This window comes from Otolemur garnettii, unplaced genomic scaffold (assembly GCF_000181295.1).
Source record: "Otolemur garnettii isolate 467f Iridium unplaced genomic scaffold, OtoGar3 scaffold00001, whole genome shotgun sequence".
Lineage (NCBI taxonomy): Eukaryota > Metazoa > Chordata > Mammalia > Primates > Galagidae > Otolemur > Otolemur garnettii.
In genome coordinates this window covers 25,657,689-25,679,286 of record NW_003852396.1, presented here as the reverse complement: position 1 = coordinate 25,679,286, position 21,598 = coordinate 25,657,689, and the positions used below count along the sequence as shown (strand labels likewise).

General features: G+C 50.2%; 1 protein-coding gene across 3 annotated transcripts; it reads left to right on the top strand.

Moving 5' to 3' along the window:
* The first annotated feature begins 5,481 nt into the window (after window positions 1-5,481).
* Window positions 5,482-20,788, top strand: TSKU (tsukushi, small leucine rich proteoglycan). Of its 3 annotated transcripts, none has more exons than XM_023514810.1 (2): window positions 5,482-5,541; window positions 18,335-20,788. In XM_023514810.1, exon 2 carries the CDS (start codon window positions 18,343-18,345, stop codon window positions 19,405-19,407), a length of 1,065 nt encoding a protein of 354 aa, XP_023370578.1. In that variant the 5' UTR covers window positions 5,482-5,541; window positions 18,335-18,342; the 3' UTR covers window positions 19,408-20,788. The 3 variants fall into 3 exon arrangements, with proteins under 3 accessions (XP_023370578.1, XP_003780929.1, XP_023368282.1); XM_003780881.3 differs by lacking the exon at window positions 5,482-5,541 and adding an exon at window positions 7,836-8,003; XM_023512514.1 differs by lacking the exon at window positions 5,482-5,541 and adding an exon at window positions 8,010-9,024.
* The last annotated feature ends 810 nt before the right edge of the window (window positions 20,789-21,598 follow it).

The window sequence follows — 21,598 nt, the reverse complement described above, 5'->3', positions numbered from 1 at the left end:
TCAAATGATCCTCCCACCTCAACCTCCTGAATAATAGGACTACAGGCACATACCACCATGCCTAGATAACTTTTTTTTTTAAGAGATGGGGTCTTGCTATGTTGCCTAGGCTGGTCTCAAAACTCCTGACCTCAAGCAATTCTCCCACTTTGGCCTCCCAGAGTGCTGAGATTGCAGCCATGAGCCACCATGCCTGGCCCATGTGTATTTTTTGTTTGTTTGTTTTGCAGTTTTTGGCCAGGGTTAGGTTTGAACCTGCCACCCCCACTATATGGGGCTGGTGCCCTACTCCTTGAGCCAGTGGCCCTGCCATGTATGTGTGTTTTTAAAAGTATTTAAAGTGAGGCTAGGTATAGTGGCTTATGCCTGTAGTCCTAGTACTCTGGGAGGCTGAGGTGGGAAGACTACTTGAGTTCAGGATTTCGAGACCAGCCTAAGCAAGAGTGAGACCCTGGGTGTTGTGGTAGGTTCCTGTAGTCTCAGCTACTCAGGAGGCTGAGGCAGGAGGATCACATGAACCCAAGAGTTTGAGATTGCTGTAAGCTATGATGCTATGGCACTCTACAAAGGATGAAAAAATGAGATTCTATCTCAAAAATAACTAAAGTATCTAAAGTGAGTCTCTTGTAAACAGCATATAGCTGGATCATGTGCTTTTGCCCATTCTGCCAATATCTTGATTAGAGAGTTTAATACATTTGCATTTAAAAAATTACTGATAAGAAAGAATTTCTTTCTGTCATTTGGCTCTTTGTTTTCTATATGGCTTATAGCATTTTTTGGTCCCTCATTTCTGCATTACTCTCTTCTTATGTGTTTAATTGATTTTTCAATTAGTGAAATATTTAAATTCATTTCTCTTTTTCTTTCTTCTTCTTTTTTAAGAGAATTATTTTGCTCAGTCTGGACTTTAACTCCTGGGCTCATGCAATCCTCCTGCCTCAGGCAATCCTCCTAACTCAGCCTCCCAATTAGTTGGAACTACAGGTACATGCCACCATCTCTGACTCTCATTTCCCTTTTGGTATATATCCTAGAGCTATTGTCTTTGTCATTTCCATGGGAGTTACATTTAACATCCCAAAATTGTAAAACTGTAATTTGAATTTATGCCAGTTTAACTTCAATAACATACAAAAACTCTATTTCTTTGACAGCTCGGCATCACTTTTGGTAATCATTGTCATAAAATTGCATCTTTAAAGTGTGCTCCCAAACATAAATGAATAATTCTTTTAAGTGATCAGTCTCTGAAATTATGTAGAAAACAAAAAAGTGAAGTTATAAATCATCGCTACAATCATACCAGTTTTTACAATTGCCCATGTATTTATCTTTTTTGAGATCTTTATTTCTTCATATGGCTTCAAGCTATTGTCTAATGTCCTTTTTTGTTTTATTTTGGATTAATATAAGGATATATGGGATGAGGTTACATTGCTTGCATTTGTAAGGTAAAGTCCAAGTTGTAGAAGTGTCTAGTGTCCTTTTATTTTACCCTGCAGGACTTCCTTGAGCATTTCTTGCAGGGCAGGTCTAGTAGTAATGAACTCCCTCAGCTTTTATCTTGGAATGCCTTAATATCTTCCTCATCTTTAAAGTACAGTTTTGCTGATATGGGATTCTTGATCGACAGGTTTTTTTTTTTGCTTTTAACTCTTTGCATATATCAGTACATTGCCTTTTGGCCTCCAAACTTTCTGATGAGAAATCTACTGGTTATCGTATTGAGGAGCTTCTATATATGATGAGTCACTTCTCTCTTGCTGCATTCAAGATTCTGTATCTTTGGCTTTTGACAGTTTGATTATAATGTGTCTTGGTGTAGGTCTCTTTGAGTTTGTCTTACTTGGAGTTCATTGAGCTTCTTGGAAGTTTATATTTGTGTTTTTCATGTAATTTGAAGTGTTTTCAGCCATTATTATTTTAAATATTCTCTCTGTCTGCCCTTTCTTCTTCTTCCTCCTCCTCTTCCTCCTTTTATAATTCATGTTTGTTCACTTGATGGAGTTCCTTATGCTCTATTCATGTTTCTTCAATTTTCTTCTGTTTCTCATAATTGGTCATTTTTATTGTCTCATCTGCAAATTTTCTGATTCTTTATTTGTCTCTCAAACATGCTTTTAAATCTCTATAGTGAATTTTTCATTTTAGTTATTATACTTTTCAGCTCCAGGATTTCTTTTTTAATTCTTTTTAGATTTTCAATTTCTTTGTTGATATTTCTCTTTTGTTCATGCATCCTTTTCTTGACTTTCTCTACATCTTCTGTTAGATCTTTGAGCATCTTTAACAGAGTTGTTTTAAAGTCTTTGTCTAGTAGAACTGCCATCAGATCTTTTTCAGGGACAGTTTCTGTTGATTTTGTTTTCATTTCAAATGTATTATACAAATTGGATATTTGAATCTAGAGATATAGTAGCTATGAAAATCAGATTCTCCTATTCCCTCATGTTTTCCGGGGAGTTTTTAAATTGTTTTAGGCTATCTCTGTGCCAGAGATTAGCCTAAGGTATAAACTTAAGGTCTTCTTGGATCTTTTCTGAGTCTGCATATTTCCTTGGATATGTCTGATCACTTTCTAATTTTCCCTATATATGCAGTTGCTTTTGCATGTCCTAGACTTTAATATCTGGCTCATAACAGGGAAAAAAGAAGAAAAAGAAAGGGGAGAGGAGGGTATCTTCCCTTTAAATCTTCTAGAAATCATTTCAGCCAGAAGAGAAGGGTCTTGAAACAACGAAGGGGGGTGCAAATGGCCATCTGCTTTTTTGTCTGCATCTCTTTGATTAGAAGCAATAATCAGTAATCTGATCTCAGATCTCCAGTGTTTAGGACAAAGTCCTTTTGGCCCACCCTGTCTCTCACAAGTTCTGTGCAGGTTACTCCAGGAACACACACACAACTACCTGAGACAGGACTAGAGTAGGGATAGCTACTTTTGTGTTAAGGACTGAAATTAACCACAATTTATTGTCCAAGCCTTCCCCTGAAAGTTTCATCCCTTCAATAGATTCCAGAGTTCTAGAACAGTTACATCAGACAGATTCTGGCAATGCAATGGTTATCTAGGTGGAGAGACAGATTCCAATTCTTCCTCCTCTCTGCCATCTTCCCAGAATCTGCTTCCCTGTCCACTTTTACAAATTTTTTCGTATGTTGTCAAATGAATGAATAAGTTATAAAATTAGTAGCCAACATTCATGAAACGCTTACTTACTATGTTCCAGACACTGTTCTACACATTCTAAATGGATTAATTAATTTAAGCTTATGATAAGCTTTGAAGTAGGGACTATCGTGTCCCTCATTTTACAGATAAGAAAAGTAAGGCAGAAGGAGAGAGGTTTAAGAGCTTGCCACTCTGACACTAGGATTCAAACTTGAGGTTTGACTTCAAGGTCTGTACCTTTTCATAGTAAATGAATGGATGAACAAATGAATAATTTGTTCATAACAGAGGTATCTTCAGTATACCATGGCAGTACAGAGGAAGGGCTTCCAAAAGTAAAATTAGGGATTGGGAATTCATGAGTGGTTTCCTGGAAAAAGTGATACCTGAGCAGAATGCTGAATAATAAGTAAGAGATGAGGAGGGCAAAGGGCATTTCTGTAGGAGACAAAGAGAAGCAAAGACTTAGAGGTGGCAAGGATCTGCCAGAATCTGCAGGAAATCCCAGCAGCTAGGGATGCTAGAGCACCAGTCAAGAAAGGAGGCAGGAGCGGAGAGATACTTGTACTGAGGCACAAACCAGTGCTTCCAGGCTCAAAGGAAGAGAAACTGTAGGAAATGAAAAAATGTCTTTGTGAAGGAGGTGGCAGGGCTTGGAGGACGGACAGGATTGCAGCTGGTAGATTGGGCTGAGAAAGGCATTCCAGGCTGGGGGAAAAGCTTGGAGGTGGGAGAGTGGGAGAGAAATACTTAGAGAAGCATTTGATTTGGCAGGAGGGGAGGAGCATTCATCATGCAGGGGCTGCTGAGACACCACCAAAGCCTGTGCACAGAATTCTGCCCTGCAGAAAAATGGCTGGAGTAACATCAGTGAGCCAGTTTTAAGTCCCAACTGTGTGATCCTGGATGAGTCACTTCTGTGTCTGTTTCCAGACCTATAAAATGGAGGTGACAATCATCTACCTAAGCTTGCCCAAAGGTTTAAAACTGAGAATTTGTGTGGAAAGACTTTGCCAACCCTAAGGCATCTGTCATGTCCCCCAGTCCTCATACTGACTCGGAATCACCAACAGAGCTTTTTAAAAACACAGCCTGCCACGCACCAACCCAGGCCTACAGAATCAGAGCAGGGGTTGGAGACACATTCTTTTCCTTCCCGCTCTTCATTTCTACTATTTTTCTCACTAGTCCTGATGCTCTATTAACTTTAGACCTGCCAGCTTTGACAGCTGGTAAAAAGAAAATACAGCAAGAAAAATAGAGATCCTGAAGGCTTATGGAGATACACTGGATCTGAAGAGTTTTCTGGTCAGTGCTTGACAGCTATGATAAGGGAGAGAAGGTGAAAGATCTTTCTCAAACGTGGGAAATGAGCAAAGCAGCCAAAGGGTAGTGATGCTTTTTGGCCTCCATCCAAGAGTTCTTCGAGAAAAGAGATCCTCAAGCTATCACTCACAGCTACAGTGAGCTGGAGCAGGTAAGTCAATTAAAAGCACACAGCACCCTACAGCTTATAACACATTTGCATCTGCACTGACTTGTTTGATCTTCCTAATATCTCTGTGAGGTGGGGCTTCTTATTTATCCCCATTTTACAGGTAAGGAAATTGAGGCTCATGGGAGAAAATGACTTGCCCCATGTCCACAGTTAGCTAGGAATACAGCAACAATTTGCTTCTAGGACCCTTAAGTTCCAAGGCTTTTCTGCAATACCACCTTCTGCTCTTTGTGGAGATTTTAAGGTAGCAGAAAGTGCACTGGAAAGCTCCCTGTTCTAGCTCTGCAGGGAACATGCTACGTACCTCCAGATAGATCTGCTGCCTCTTCTGAGCCTTGCCACTATCAATCTACGGTGATTGTTGTCAGGATTAAATGATATCAATATAATGATCCTAAAAGTATCCAGCACAGTTCCTGGCATGCCACAGTAGCCAGGATGACCACAAGAAGGATGAAGAGAATGGTGAAAATGACAGTGCTTCTATACAAAGGGCGTGTTAACATCAGAAAAGGAGGGGTCAACTTAACCAGACTGAGGGTTTCCTGGGCAAGAGCACACTGGACAGAAACTGGAAGAATTTAGAGACATGACCTCCCTCACTTCCCTCCCCGCTATGTGACGAGAGCTTGGAATGTGTAAGAGGGGGTGGCCGGAACTGATACTGAAGAGGAAGGGTGAGGAAGGCATGTCACATGGGCCTTAAATACCAAGCCAAGGAGTTTGGCTTTTGCCACTGAAAGGCTATAAGCAATCAAGGGTTGTGATCCATTTTGCAGGATTGTAGTTTGGAAAGGTCCCTCTTGTTGCAGTGTGGACAGCAGACAGGAGGAGGGAGACCAGAGACAGAGAAGCACAGAGAGTGGTGGAGGTCAGTAAGAGGTTGGGGTGGGTGGGTAAAGCTGATGGAGATTCCCCAGCTGAGGCCCTGTGGAGAACTGAGGCCCTAGGGAGATCAAGGGAAATGAGGAATGTGCAAGTGCTCAGAAAGTGCTACTAGCTACTAAGTAAGGTGTGAAAGGTTGTTTATCATATTTATGTTAAGTAAGAGGCCCTTTAGGGAGAGTGGAGGCTCCAGCCCAGCTGGCTAGACCCTGCATACAAAGGGCAGTGGGAGTTAGCACCCTGAGTTGGGAGCTGGGATAAATTGAGCGTTGCTATTTCCATTTCTGGGATGCTGAGCTTGAGACTCCACAGAGAAAGAAAGCTAAACAGAGGTCATCTTAGGCCAGGGCAGAGGCTGATTCCTTAAAACACACATACACACACACATACACACACACACACTCCCCATAGGAGGTGAGGAGGCAGCAGGCACATAGGCTAGAGAGTTGGTGGTCCTTTCCCTGTTCCCTTCCCTGCCAAGTCTGCTGGGTTTTCTGGCCTCTAATCCATGACAAGAGACATTTTAGCAATAACAACCACACACTAGAGCTTCTTGAGAGCCAGACTAAAGCTATACCTAAATTACCTAGTTTATTTCTTACAGCTGAGAACAAGAGTCTCAGCTTAGATAACCTGCCTAAGGTTACCTGGAGCTGGTAAGTAGCAGGGCCGGAAACTGAACCCTGTTCATGCTTGACCCTCACCAGATGCGCATGGCAGGCAGGGAGACTTGAGGGTGGAAGGGTGGGGAACAGAAGCATTCTGACTCTTCCTGAGGGACCCAGAAGGTGCAAAGTTGAATCCCAGCAGCCCCTTTATTGAGCTAAACTGTAAGGAAGACACTGGATACAAAGGGGCTTGTGGCATCACCATTTTGAAGACCACTGAATGAAGAGTCTGAGCTAGATGACCTGTAAGGTCTTCTAGTTTTGGAACCTGGGATTCTATCTAGGGGAAGTTGATGGGCAGAGGGGAGAGAGGGGAGCTCTCCCTGCTTTCAGACAGGTAAGACCAGGCTCCCAGCCTTGTCTCTGCACCTCCCTAACTGGCAGAGGCCATGGGTCTCAGTCCAGAAGAGTCTCTAAGACCACACATGACTTCAAGTGCAGGGGGACCACCTGCAAGAGCACTTTGTTCTCTAGGCAGCAGATGTGGTAATGCTGGCTGGGGTAGTGGCCTCTACTCCTGCCTCATCACCCTACTTGTCTCCCTTCTCACCCAGGCAGCTAGGCTGACACATACACACACCCAAGCAACTTATTTTTTTAATTAAAAAAAAAGTAATATAGGAAGAAAGAGCAAAAAGACTGGGTTTACAAGTCCCAGCCACTGCAGGAGGAATACTGTCCAATCTCTGCACCCACCGGCCCTCTCCTAAGTGGGTGTGAAGTTCTTGGAAGGTCCCAGGAGACCAAAGCTTCCCTCAACCCCCCTCCCCTGGCAGGTCTCTCACGTGCCTGAGAGCTGCCCCCATCTCAAGGTAGGCGTTGTGCCTGGAGCCACACAAAGACCCTCTCCTCCTAGGGAATACATACACCAGTTCATTTCTTCCCACAACCCTTCATTTAAAAAGTGTTTTGGATGCTTTCTTGTCGTTTTTAGTATAAAGAGGGGTGAGAGGAGATGGCCTGCTGAGGGAAGAATCGACTTAAGCCGCTGCCTAAACAGCAGTTTCCCTTCTTACAACTCTAACCAGCAGACCAGGGTGTGCTCCAGAAAAGTCTGTTGACTTTCTCCCCTGCCAGCTTTTGTGCCCAAGCCCGCCTGTCTCCTCTCTGTGGGTTCATCTTTCAGCCTTTTTCTTCTTCAGATTCTTGGTCTCTCTCTCTCTCTAACGTTTTGAAACCTCTTTGACTCTTTTAAAAAATCGTAGGGAGGTGGGGCGGGGACGAAGAACACCAGAAGAGGAAGCCCTCTCCCACCCAATTTCTTTCTTTCTTACCAACAACTAATTCGCTTTCTACACACACACACACACACACACACACACACACACAAACACACACACATGCACACACGCACGCACGCACACTCCCTCCCTCCCTCCCTCCAGCGACCTCCAGATGTTCCCGACCGTGCGGGTATCAGCCGCGGCTGCTCAGCGAGCAGGGGGAGGAGAAAGGAAGCTGGGAGAGAGGCCGACTGGAGTGAGAGGGAGCTGCGCACTTTCGAGACGCTCCCTAGGGTGGAACCCGGGCTCCGCGCGGGCTCTGCCGGCGGGCGGGGGGAGGGGCGCGCGCGTCGGGAAAGGCCGGCACTTTGGCGACACTCCCTGAGTCGCCCGGCCGCCCGCCTGAGCGACCAGCGGGCGCGGGGCAGAGGGGGAGCCCAGCGGCGGGCGGGGACCTGGGGGCGGGCCGCGCGGTGCTGAGAAAAGCGCTGGCCACGGGGCCAGCGGCCGGGCCGCCTGGGTGAGCGTGCCGAGGCGGCAGCGGCGCAGGCTTCCAGGTGGGTGCGGGTCCCGGGGCGGAGAGGGAGCCCGCACTGCGGGCGAAGGTGTCGAGCTTCCGACCCCAACCTTGCCGCCCCAGCCGGCTGGCGGGCGGGTGGCGCCGGGCACCGGGGCGGGGCTGGGTCCCGCCGAGGCCCCTCAACTTTTCCTGGAAACAAGGCGACGGCAGCAGCCGCCGGACACCGGGAGCTCGACAGGAGTGGAGAACCCGGACCCCGGGAAGAGGGATTTCTGGAGACAAAGGCTGTGCCTGGGGACCGTGGGCGAACGCCTCTGGGGTCTTTGTGCGGACACGTGCATCTCACGTTCGTGGGTCTTTGCGGCTTTTGGTTTGGGGACGTACATCTACCTGTGCTTTTGTGTGTCCGTGGCTTTGCGTGGTTGTTTTGAGCCTGTGTCTATGTTTCGTGGGCCCGCATTTGGCTGTGGGTGCCTGTGGGCGCATCGTTGTGTGTCCGCGTACGTGCTCTGTGCCTGTCGACGTGTCTGGATTGGATGTCCGTGGAGTATGTGCGCGCCGAGAGCCAGACGCCGCCCCAACTCCTCGCTCCCCTTCTGTCCACCCGGGCCGCCGACTTGGCTCCAAACTTTTCTCCCGGTTCCTCTGGCAACAGCCCCCTTCCTCCCCCCCTGCCGCCAAGGCGCGGGGCGCGGGCAGCCCTCCCTTTTCTTATACCTCCCGAGGTCCTTGGGCCGCTAGAGGATGCGATAGGATTGGTGGGTCAGGGGATTGGCAGCGCCTGGGGACTGGCCATGGCCAGGGCTGGGCGGAGCGTGGGGACACCTCCGCCGACCCCGACTAAGGGAGAGGAGGAAAGTGACTGGTCCTGAGATCTGGTCCGGGGCTGGAGAGGAGAGGACAGAAGAGGGGAGGGCGGTGGCTTTGCTCTCCTAGCGCTTCTTGGAAGGAGAGTGTGTGACCCAGAGAGAAGTGTCTACTTGGCTGAGAGACCAGCTCCAGCCTCCGACTCCATTTGCATCCAGCCCCTGGGGTAGGGAGACCAGCCCTCAGATCTGGTAGGTGAGAAAACAACGGCTAATCCAGATCTGGGCCTGCCAGCGACGCCAACTCGAAGGACACCAAACTGGACTGCAGGGAGTGGGACCTAGCACACACTAGTTTCAAATGGGATTGCCACCGGCCCACGGCATGGCCCTGGCAAGTTGCTCAGGGTGGCTAAGTGGGGATCACCCTGTCACGGATGGGGTGAGAATGCCCTTGCTGCAAGGAACGCGTGGTAGGGACAGACAGCACTGTAAAAGCAGGGCGGAGAGCGGCGCCCGCCCACACTTGGCCTGGCGAGGAGGTGACTCAGGAGCTTCTTCGATCCTTCCTTCCTAGCTTTTGGATAAGTCTAGACTTGCAGAGCTGGGGACTGACACAGGAGGGAGGGCTCGAGAGGGAGGGCTCTGAGCGGCTGGAACCTACTGGGGTTTTGAGCCTGGGTGGCAAGATCTAAAGATAAGCCTAAATACTTCCTCCACACCTCCCTTTTAAATGCTTCCTCCTCACCTTCCCATTTTTGTTTTAAAGCTTTGCTCTGCCAGTCTAGGCTGGAATGCAGTGGCACAATTATTGTTCACTGAAAAATTGAACTTCTGGCCTCCAGCGATCCTCCCACCTAAGCCTCACAAGTATCACACCAGTCTTTAAGCTAGAACTTTGCCAGATGCTGCAGACTCCAGGGAGGGACACAAGAGCCACTAATCTGGAAAGGAGGCAGCCATGAGCACTCTCTTTTTCTCCAGCCTCAGTTTCCCTTCCAGAACGGTCGCCATATATATATATATATATATTTTTTTTTTTTTTTTTTTTTGAGACAGAGCCTCAAGCTGATGCCCTGGGTAGAGTGCTGTGACATCACAGCTCATAACAATCTCCAACTCCTGGGCTCAAGCGATTCTCCTGCCTCCGTGTCCCAAGTAGCTGGGACTACAGGCGCCTGCCACAATGCCTGGCTATTTTTTGGTTGCAGCTATCATTGCTGTTTGGTGACCTGGGCTGGATTTGAACCCGCCAGCTCAGGTATATGTGGCTGGCGCCATAGCCGCTTGAGAGAATGGTTGCTATTGACAGCCCATCTAGTTCCTTCCTTTTCTGGCTAGATCAGTTTGATGTTTAACAAACACCTCCCTTCTGACTTGACCGATTCCTAGACACTAATTTGCTTCAGGAAGAGAAGGCTAGAGAGTTCAGAGGGCTCCCACCTACCCTTCTTCCAACACCAGGCTGAAAGACAAAAGCTGATTAGTGAGTCAAAAGTGTAGAGAAGGGAACGGATTAACATTTTCCCCCCTTATCTTCTAAATGACAGATTATGGGTGAGTAGAGCCTAGATTAATTTTCTTCCTAATCATCATGTCTGATTCTAAGCGAGAGACATGCTTAAAAGTTCCATTCATCCTTCCTCAGGACAAGCCTGGTCTGGGCACTGAGGATAATTCCTGAGGCGGGCTAGGCCCCCACCAGAAGCCCCCTGGCCAAAGCAACTTCTAAGAAAGAGACCTGACAGAGAAGGTTACTTCTTTTCAGGGTTTTGAGATCACTGAGTACACAGGGGAACAGGGAGAGTCTCCCACAGGAGGAGCAGCATGTGTAAGATCTGTGCATGGAAACAGCACAGGTATTCAGCATGGTGAATTGTTAGGTACAAAGTCTTGAGGGTGGGGAATTGGAATTGAACTTGAGGCTTGGGAGGGAAGCCAGGGGCCATATCATCAAGGCTTTGAATGCCAGGCCTAGGAGCTGGGATTTGAACTTGTACTCAGTTAAGAGCTGCTGGAAATTTTACACAGGCATAGGAGGGTGGGATGGGTAATTCTAAGAAACCCTTCTCTGCTTGCTGGTGGGGCTAAAGCCTGGGAGGCCAATCTGGGGGCTGAGTGTTCAGCCTCTTAGAGTAGAAAGACCTAGATTTTACTTCCATTCCATTGCTTCCTACCTCTGGGGTGTGGGACAAGTAACTTTACCTCTCTAATTCTTAGTCTACTCATCCTTGAAATGAGGGTATCAGTTCCTACTCTTCTGTTGTGAATATTACATAGGACAATGAATTACATGTGCTAATAAATGAGAAGGGGCTTGTAGTGTGTATTACGCTGTGTAGACGTTTGTTGGATTGTACTGACACTAGAAGGCAGAGACAGCATCTACTCTGGCCCTAAATCTCATTTCACTACCTGGCAAAGCCCTAACTGTCCTATAAGGTTAAGCCAATTGTTATGCTCCCCCTGAAACAGAAGGAAGCTTTCTGTCCACAACATTTCAGGCATCTGATCTATCGCCCTTCACATGGCCAGGTCTTGTGCAGGCAAGGAGCTAGGCACAGATTTGCAGATGGCCACAGACCGCAAAGTTGGTTGGGACTGTGATGGGCAGTCCAGGGATCATGGGAAACCTTTTGCTGAATGAGGGGCAGGTCACACTGGGAAAACCTCACAGAGGAAGTGGCTTTTGAATCAAATGAGTGAGTTTGCATGGTAGACAAAGGAAAGAAGGGTATTTTTGTCATCTTTGTCAGAGGGGACTGCCCGTGCAAAGGCAGGTTGCTCTAGGAGAGTGATCAGCCTCTAGACTGGAAAGCTCTCTTTGTGGAATGAGTTTTAAAGAGGGAGTAGTGGTAGCATCCCAGTCTTCTCTTGGGAAGACTGTGTGGCTAGCAGCTGGGGGCAGGGGCCAGAGTGAGGCTATTACAGCAGGCCTTCTAAACCCACTGGCTGGGTGAGGTGACTGCCCAGCTTGGGGATGAGGAAGAGGGAAGCCAGTAACCCCACCTGTCCAGGGAGAGCTGCTGATTTGACACCAAGCCCTCATTCTGTTATAGGCAACACAACTACTCAGCCTACTTTGGCCTCTGTAAGCTTTGGTGACCTTCCCAATTCCCTAGGAGGTGGTCCTCGTCAGCACCTTGGAGCCCCATTGAGAACTGGGGTGGTGCCTTGCAAAGGAATCTAAGGCCTCTGGGGATGAATTGTAGGTTCTTCTCCATCCTCTGCCCCTGCCTTGCCTTAGGATCTGCTGGTGTCACTGCACCTTTTCTTCCCTCATCCATTAGGGAGCAGAAACCAACATCCAGTGAGCCAGCATGTGCCAGGTCCAGGGCTCAGTCTTCACTTTCCTCATGTAATCATCACAGTGATCCACTAGGAACAATCCGAGGATTATTACCATGGAACAGATGGACTTGGGGGTGAGGGCACAATCAAGCCTCATAGTGGTTGAGGCCCTATAGGATTGGAGACCATTCTGCCTGGCTACAAAACCCTTTCCTCTGTCCCATACCGCCTCTCTATATATCCCTGCATGCTACCTCAAATTTATGGAAGCTTGAAAATCTTCAGGAAGAGGACATCTTGAAAGAGGAAAACAGTATTGGGGGCCTTGCCTGTCTCTCTATAGATCATCCTCCCTTGGTGAAGTTTGCTGGGCTTCCAGGTCCCACCTACACCAGGGATCGTGTCATGGAGAAGACCAGGCTCTGAGTGTCAGAAAACCTGAGTCCAGTCCTAGTCCTCACTGGCTGTATGGCTCTAGACAGATCACTGAACTTCTCTGGGCTTCTTTACACAGCTATAATGTAGATATGATGCCATCTAACATGCTGATCTTGCAGGGTGACTGAACAGATTAAAGAATAGTTGGGGAAACATGGGAAGGGTTGAGAAGTATCCTTTGGGGAGGTGGCTATATTCCCAATGTTTGCTGTATCTTCATAGCCCCTGTTCTGCACCAGGCCCAGTGCTCAGCTGCAAGGGCATTAAAAATGAGTCTAACCTCATCCCTGCTCCCAGAAGGACAGGCAGGTAAACTCATAACTACAGTCTGGCATAACCTGGTCTAAGCTGTCACTGTACATGCCTATTTGTAAGTTGAAGCAGAGTAGATTTAGAACTCAGACATCGGGTTGAATCTTGGATCCTCTGCTACCCCACTGAATAACAGCTGTTTCCTTGTTTGCAAAATAGGGACAGTAATCCCCACAGTGAAGGATGTGGTGAGGCAGAAATGAGATACTGGTGTAGAGGTACATGGTGAGCTGATATGTTTGTACAGATGTGTGGCATTAGCAAGTCTATTGGGAGAGCCGGCCCTCAAGGCTCTGGGAGTCTGGCCTTGAAATTCTTTCTGCCTTGCCTTTCCAGAGCTGACTAAGTGGTTGGAGGGCAGGACATTTATGAAACTTCCACCTGGGGATTTCATTGGCGTCAGCCTGAGTGAGCTCATGACTGAGGGAGCAGGGTGGGAAACAGCTCAGTGCTGGGGTGCAGCTGGTTGAGGCAAAAATCTGTCTCAGGTGGGTGCCAGGGCTCAGTGCCAGGGGCTTCCTGTTGAAGTTAGGGCAGGTAGGAGCTGGAAAAGTCTATGGGCCTGAGATGTTGTGGTACAGCACCACAGGGGCAGCAGGCAGCTGAGGCCAGAAGGCTCCGAACCCCAGTAGTGACAAGAGTATTAGCATAGCAGTCTCAGATCTGCTGGGTGCCTGCCACAGCACAGGATATTGGGTTGGAAAGGGACATGAAGGATCACATGGTCATTGCTTTCAGGAAGCTCAATAAATCATTGCCATCATTGGCTACCATACACAGAGCCCTAACATGTTACAGACAGCAGAGTGCTTCGCATTCTATCATTTAATCCTTTTGAACAACGTTGAGTTCTTATTCCTGCTGAAGACAATGGGATGCAATGAGGTTGAGACTTGTCCAAGGCTAATTGGTACAAAGCAGGATTCACACCCAGGCCTGAGGCCAGTGTTGACCCTTATGTACTGGACTCACCCTTTATCTGCTTCTCGATGCATGCACTGGCCAGGCCTGGCTCTGATCCCGGGCAGGGGAAAGGGTGCAGGGCAAGAAGGCAGGGAATTGTCCCAAGCTGTGCACACCAGTCGGGAAACAGGCAGGTAAATGACTGCAGAGAATTACTTGGTATGCATCTGAAGGAGGTGGGCCGATAGCCTGTGGTATGACAGGCCAGGAGGAGGGGTGGCCCAGGAACCCAAGTGGACAGAACAGGCTTTGTTCTTCTGGTGGGACCAGGGTGGGCTGGGTGTGTGTGTGTGGCACTGGCAGCAGTCTGAGGCCTCAGGTCCCAGGTCCTAGCCCATGGTCTGCCATTCCTTGCCCTCACTGCCTCTCTGTGGGCCCCAGTCACCATGTTCTCCAAGGGGCCTGCCTGCTCTGGAACCCTCCAAGTTTGGAGAAGCATGAGCAGAGGCTGAGAATGGTTCAGAGGTCATCAAGGTAAAGGCTATTTTCACTCTGACTACCAAGGAGAGTTCAAACACACATGGTGGACTGAGGGCCTCTATGCCCAGGAAAATGTCATTTCTGTAGGTATGAGCAGAACCTGAGAGGTTTTGGATGAGGGGAGTGATGTGGCCAAAGCTGTTTAGAGAAATATCTCATAGCAGGGTCTGGGGCATCATGTGGGGAGACCTGCCTGGAGCCTATTAAGACCACACCATTAGGCTCGGTGCCTGTGGCTCAAGTGGCTAAGGCGCCAGCCATGTACACCCAAGGTGGCGGGTTCAAATCCAGCCCGGGCCCGCCAAACAACAATGACGGCTGCAACCAAAAAATAGCTGGGCGTTGTGGCAGGCGCCTGTGGTCCCAGCTACTCGGGAGGCTGAGGCAGGAGACTCGCTTGAGCCCAGGAGTTGGAGGTTGCTGTGAGCTGTGAAGCCATGGCACTCTACCCAGGGGGACAGCTTGAGGCTCTGTCTCAAAAAAAAAAAAAAAAAAACCATACCATTTATTCTTTTGTCCTTACATTCCATCAGCAAACATTCCTTAGTGTCACTGTGGTCCTGGCCCTGTGGGCCTGAAGGTACATAACTCATGGCATCCCAAACTATGGGTGGATGTAGTTTCTAAGCCCTTGTCTTCCTGTCCTTGTGTTCTGTAACCTGGTTCATCAGTGGATCTCTCCTATTTGGTCATGGTTTGGAAAAAAGTGATGAATCTTGACTCAAAGATCCCTCTTCTCCCTCAGCCTTCCTTAGTGGCCATCGGTCTTTCTTTCCCTTTTTCCCAAGAGTAAAGCATAGGTCCCAGAGGCTCAAAGAATTAAAACTGCAAAGGCCACACAGACAGTGGCAGACCTGGGACTAAAGTCCCACTCTCCTGAGTGCAAAGCTGGTGTTCTCTTGGTGAGTTGGTCTTTTGTTCCCATTGCTGATCTGTAAGGCCCAGAGGACAGGGGCCCTGGTATCCATCTTCTCACCCCCAACATGCCCTCATGTGCCTTAGCCCAGTGCTTTGTATATACCTAGTAGAGGTTTAGTAAGAGCTTTTACTAAATTTTAAAATCCTGAAAATCTGGAGTTGGGTTATCTAAACTAAACCTCTTTAATTGTGAAGTTGGAGAAAGTGAGGCCCAGAGAGAGGAAGGGACTTGTCCAGAGATGGGTACAGTCCACAGTAGAGCAAGGAGAGACTATGACTGAGAGCTCCTCACTGCCCCCCCAGGACTTGTCTTGTCAATGTGCCCTGCCACCTCCCTGCCAGTGCTGCTGTGTGGAGTGTAGTAAAGGAGGTGGTGAGTGGCCCTTGCGTTCCCTATCTGGGAGAACCACCTACTGCGCTGTATGGGGCATCTCACATGCGGCCTTTAATCCTCAGAGCAACTCCTTGAGGACCGGGTTGTCTTCTCCATTTTAACTCACCCGTATCTTCCCAGAGCTACACAGTTCACCAGGTGACCCTTCTCTGATCCTCACTTCCTCTACTTTGAAGTGGGTATGAGGCTCCTGGCCTCAGGGACTGAACGAAAGAAAGTGTGTCCAGCACTAGCACAACAGCGAGGCCTGGCTCTGTCACTGCCGGTGCTTCCACCGTAAAGGCCGCACCCTACACTCAGGCCTGGCACCAAGCAGGGGCCCCAGAAGAGGCGTCCACTTGTAAAACTGAGCAGGGATTATGGTCCAGTGCCCCAGGGAAGGGCATTATGTGCAGTTATCTAGCTGGGTTCCCACCTACACTCGCCCCCTGAACACTAGTTGCTACCACCACTGCCTCTGCTCCAGATCTGGGGGTTACCTGGGAAAAGCCACCCTGCACGTGTGCACAGCTCCTCACAGTTGGCAGTGCATTTCAGTGAGGGCTAATCAATTAAGTGAGGAGGGCTGGGCAGAAATTGCCACCCTGTGGTGCAAGGGACAAGGCTGAGGCCTAGAGAGGGGCAGTGAGAGGCCCCCTCCGGCAGAACAGCATTTGGGCTGGACTTGGACTGCTGGTTACATAAGCAGAGCTTGCGAGAGGCATTGGCATTTCACAGACCCCTTGTATAATCACCTCTGGGAACCAAAGGGTAATTTCGGTGCCTTTGTGGTGTTTGTTTAAACCCCAGGAAGGGTGGGTAAAAGCAGATCAGCTTAGCAGGGGAGGTGGGGCCTTTGGTGGTAATGAACCCTGTGGTGAGGAGCTCACCCGGGGGAACAAAGGGGGCCTGAAGCAACTTAATAGTTTCCTTTTGGTTCCAGACATTGGAACACTCTGTCCTGCCTCAGCTGGGACCAAGCCCAGGATGCACCTGGGCCCGGTTTAATCCTCAAATTGGCCTCTACAAAAGAAAGGGGTGGGAGAGGAGGGGCCCACATGGGGAGAGAAAGGGAAAAGAGCCCCACTTCTCCCTGTCCCCTGGCAGAGCCAGAGTACGGATCAAGTGGCTAGTTCTTTAAAGTTTCATATGGAACTGGTAATGCTATCCTGCTGCTCCCTAACCCCCACCCCACCCCTCTCCAGAAAGTGGCAGCTCCCTAGCCCACCCCACCTACCCTGAAGGCCAGTGGGAGGGATGAACAGGAGGGCAGGGGCACAGAGCACGGCCACCAGATGGAGAGCCCTGCTGGACAGAAGCTGACTGCCCTCTCCCATCTCCCAGGCCGTGGGGCTGACATGCAGGGGAAGGGTAACCATACACTCTATTTTGTCCATTCTGAAGCCCCCACTGCTCAGCCCTTTCATCTTCGTGCTGGTGCCACTGAGCATCACTGTCCCAGGAAGTACTGTATACAGCAGATGTGGACTCAGGTTTTGAGTCCAACAGAGTTGTGGTTGGCTATAACCTTTAGATGTGACAACATAGACATGGTACCTGGCATCTCTGGCAGCTACCATTGTAATTGTACAGAGATGGAAACTGAGATTCAAGAAGAGGGAAGTGGCTTGTGTCACTGCATGTGACAGTGAGAAAAGCCCCTTTTGCAACCTGCCGCTCCACAGCCACCCTACCAGGTCTGTTGGAGGGAGCAGATGTGAACAGAGCAATTGGAATTGAGTGGACCTGGGTTCTAATCCTGGCCTGCTTTTTACTAGTTTGGGATAAGGCCCTTTTCCACTCTGAGCCTCTGTTTCTTCGTCTGTATAATGGGGCACCAACCCAGCTGGCTGCTCAAGGTTAAAGGACAAGCCAAAGAGGTATAATAAGCTGTATCAGTTAGGGGTAGGGGGCAGGGCAAGGGGGAAAGGGACTTAGGAAAAGTGTCCCCAGAGCTCATCTGAGCATCTAGACAAGGTCTGCATTTGAAAGGGCAGATCCCTCTGGAGGACAGAGCCTGGGAGAGGGTGGTGGGGAGAAGGTGGGATAGTCCCTGCAGGTCCCATTGCCAGGAGAGAGCCCTGGACTGGAAGGCTGGAGTGTGGGGCTCAGGCCTGGCTCAGCCACTGCCAGAATGCAGCAGTGGGCTGCACTACCTGTCTGTTCCCCACCCAGGGCCACTCCACTTAGCCATGTCACTGTGAAAAATTTCTTAACCTAAGGCTCAGTTCCCTTAGGGCAATGGAGAAAAAAATTTCTGCTTTACAGGACAGTTGTAAGGGTTAAATAAGATCATGCCATGAGGCAGCTAGCATAGTGCCCGCCCCATAGGACATGCTCAGCAGAGGAGAATGGGGCACCCTAACCCCAACCCCTACAACACAAGCCCCTCCCTTCTGGTGCCTGGAGCTGGGCCAGCTCCAGAAACCATCCAGTCCAGTGGGTTTCGAACTGGGTTCTTTAATACCCTACAGCAGGATGGTGAGCAGATATGGAGGCTCCTCACTCCCAGAGAGCAGGCCTGCCTTCATCTACAGCAGCTGGTTCTGCCGCATCCAATGTAAACTCTACCCATCTAACCCTTTCTACCATACAGATGAGGAAACTGAGGCCTGAGAGCCCCAGAGACTAGGAATTGTAAGGAACAGTATTCCAGGAAACACTACAGGAGGACAAGGACTGGCAACTTCCCCAGCTGCGTGTAGTCAGACACACTGGTGCCTGTCTTGAGGGGTGGGGTTAGAACCGTCCGGTACATTCACACCTCACCTGTGGCCCTCTTTCTAGCCCTCACCATGCCGTGGTCCCTGCTCCTGCTATTGCTGTTCGTGAGTGGAGCGCAGACAACCCGACCATGCTTCCCCGGGTGCCAGTGTGAGGTGGAGACCTTCGGCCTCTTCGACAGCTTCAGCCTGACTCGGGTGGACTGCAGCGGCCTGGGCCCCCACATCGTGCCGGTGCCTATCCCTCTGGACACAGCCCACCTGGACCTGTCCTCCAACCGGCTGGAGACAGTGAATGAGTCAGTGTTGGCAGGGCCTGGCTACACCACCCTGGCCGGCCTGGATCTCAGCCACAACCTGCTCACCAGCATCTCACCCACCACCTTCTCCCGCCTGCGCTACCTGGAGTCGCTCGACCTCAGCCACAATGGCCTTGCGGCCCTGCCAGCCAACAGCTTCACCAGTTCACCCCTGAGTGACGTGAACCTTAGCCACAACCGGCTCCGGGAGGTCTCAATGTCTGCCTTCACTACCCATAACCAGGGCCGGACACTGCATGTGGACCTCTCCCACAACCTTATTCACCACCTCGTGCCCCACTTGGATCGGGCCGCCCTGCCCACGCCCTCCATTCAGAGCCTGAACCTGGCCTGGAACCGGCTCCACACCGTGCCCGACCTCCGAGACTTGCCCCTGCGCTACCTGAGCCTAGATGGGAATCCCCTGGCTGCCATCGGCCCAGGTGCCTTCACGGGGCTGGCAGGCCTTACTCACCTGTCGCTGGCCAGCCTGCAAAGGCTCCCCCAGCTGGCGCCCTATAGCTTTCGTGAGCTACCGGGCCTGCAGGTCCTGGACCTGTCCGGCAACCCCAAGCTCAAGTGGGCTGGAACTGAGGTGTTCTCAGGCCTGGGCTCCCTGCAGGAGCTGGACCTTTCTGGCACTGGCCTGGTACCCCTGCCTGAGATGCTGCTCCTCCAACTCCCAGCATTGCAGAGCGTCAGTGTGGGCCAGGATGTGCGGTGCCGGCGTCTGGTACGGGAGGGCACCTACCCCCGGCAGCCTGGCTCGAGCCCTAAGGTGGCCCTGCACTGTATAGATACCCGGGAATCTGCTGCCAGGAGCCCCGACATCTTGTGACGAATGGTGTGGCCCAGGGCCACATGACAGACTGCTGCCCTGGGCTTGCTCAGGTCCCGAATAACTTATATTTTAATGTGCCAGTGCCAGTGAGGAATCTTCAGGTCTGTGTGGTGGTGTCACTGCAGGCAGGAGCTGTGGACCTAGGAGAGACTTTGGACCTGGGACCAACCCCCAGGAGCAAAGTCTTCCCCCTTTGTCTTTGTAGGCCCCCCAACCATGAGCAAAGGAACTCTGATGCCAAACCAGACTCCGGTCCCTCCCTGCTGCCCTTCCCCACTTTTCCCTCAAGTGCCTTCCCTCATGCCTGGCCCAACCTGACCCACAGCAGGAAGAAGGTGGGTTTGGAGCCACTGTGGGGCAGAATTCAGGCCCACTGAGTGTCCCCTTTGGGCCCATAGTCCAGTCACTCAGAGGCATGGGTTTCTCTTACGATATAGACCTTTGTCCTTTGCCATGAGGCCCACTTCATCCTTTTCTCTTCCCCTGGGACCCAGGGTAGAACCTTTAATATAGAAGGAACTGGAAAGAAAATCAAATCTACCCTCCTCATGTGACAGGTGGGGAAATTGAGGCCTAGAGACGGAGAAATGCTACCCTGAGTTCCTCCAGGGGCAGAGGGAGGATATAGTCTTTGCCTCCTAGCCCAGGCCCTTTGCACTTTCCTGTCTTCTCTAATAAGTGTCCCCGCTTTGTAGGCTCCCCCTTGCTGTCATTGGTACCCTTTTGTAGTCATCCCCAGGAGCAGCAGCAGGACAGGCAAGGGCCTCGGAAAAGGGACGCTGGGCCCAGTGACCAGCCGTGTTGCATGATGGTCAGTTCACCTCTGACAGCCTCTGGAGGCTTAGGGTATGTCAGCCTCAGCCCTAACCCTGCCGGTTTCTCACTCTGGGGTAAAGTCTCCCTACATCAAGACTGGAAATGTGCCTGTTTTCCCTGGCAGAGTTGATGCAGTCCTGGAGCCTGTGAGGGCCTCCTGGATTCAGTCCCCACTGAGCCAGCAGTGCCTGGCAGAATAGAGTCTTCCCTACCCATGTGTATGCACCACCCCAGGGTGGCATCTCAGCTTCCCAGCCCTGGGCTCTTTCCTTAGCCTTCCTTTTATAAAAGTTGTTGCCTTTTTAATGGACTGTCACTTTCAACCCCCGCCCCCAACCCTGCTGGCAGGGGATGGAAACAATGTCATTTGTAAAAGAAAAAGTTTGCATTTGTTCACTTTTGTAATGTTGTGTCCTGGGCATGTGTTGGGAGGTGTTAAGCAGAAGTCAGCCCGTGGCTGGTCCCATAGAGATGCCCACCGGGCAATGAGAGCTCTGTCTTGCCCTACCAACCCAGCCCAGCAGCTGACTGGTGCTTGGTTTAATAAACATTGTATAAAGAATTGTTCTTTCGGCTCGACGCCTATAGCTCAACCGGCTAAGGCGCCAGCCATGTACACCTAAGGTGGCGGGTTCGAATCCCCAGCCCGGACCCGCCAAACAACAATGACGGCTGCAACCAAAAAATAGCCGGGCGTTGTGGCGGGCGCCTGTGGTCCCAGCTACTTGGGAGGCGGAGGCAGGAGACTCGCTTGAGCCCAGGAGCTGGAGTTTGCTGTGAGCTGTAATGCCACGGCACTCTGCCCAGGGGGACAGCTTGAGGCTCTGTCTCAAAAAAAAAAAAAAAAAAGAATTGTTCTTTCCATCATTCAACCAGTGAGCATCATCAATCCTGAGCCACAGGACAAATTAGGTTAGGCTCTGCCCTGAGCAGTTTGTTCTATTTGAAAAGCTCAATAATCTCTCAGGATTTGGGGAGTAAGGTGACAGGAGGAAGGGAGTTACTCAGAGGTAGACCCTAGCTCCATCCTCATCTACCCTCCAAACCTCAACTCTATCCACCAGTGATCAGTCCATAGCCATGAACTTCCCAGTAAACCTAGTTCCTCCTTAGATGCTTCCCTGAGGTCCACTCTGCACCTTCACCCCTGAGCTCCAACAGTACTTTGTTCATCCTTGGCATTTCAGCTGCCATGGTACCCTAACTCCTATTTGCATGCTTCCAGTGACAGGGAGCTCACTTTTGGCTCAGGTGGGTGGTGGTTCTGTAACCAAGTTTTTCCCTCTAACTGGTCAAAGTCTACAGGTATATTCACCATCTTCACCAACAAGGACAAGCTATTTCTGATATCTACTCCAGGCCAGGTCTTGCA

What these genes read in the sequence shown, in the direction of transcription:
- TSKU (XM_023514810.1), top strand. Translation starts at nt 18,343, where the DNA reads ATGCCGTGGTCCCTGCTCCTGCTATTGCTGTTCGTGAGTGGAGCGCAG.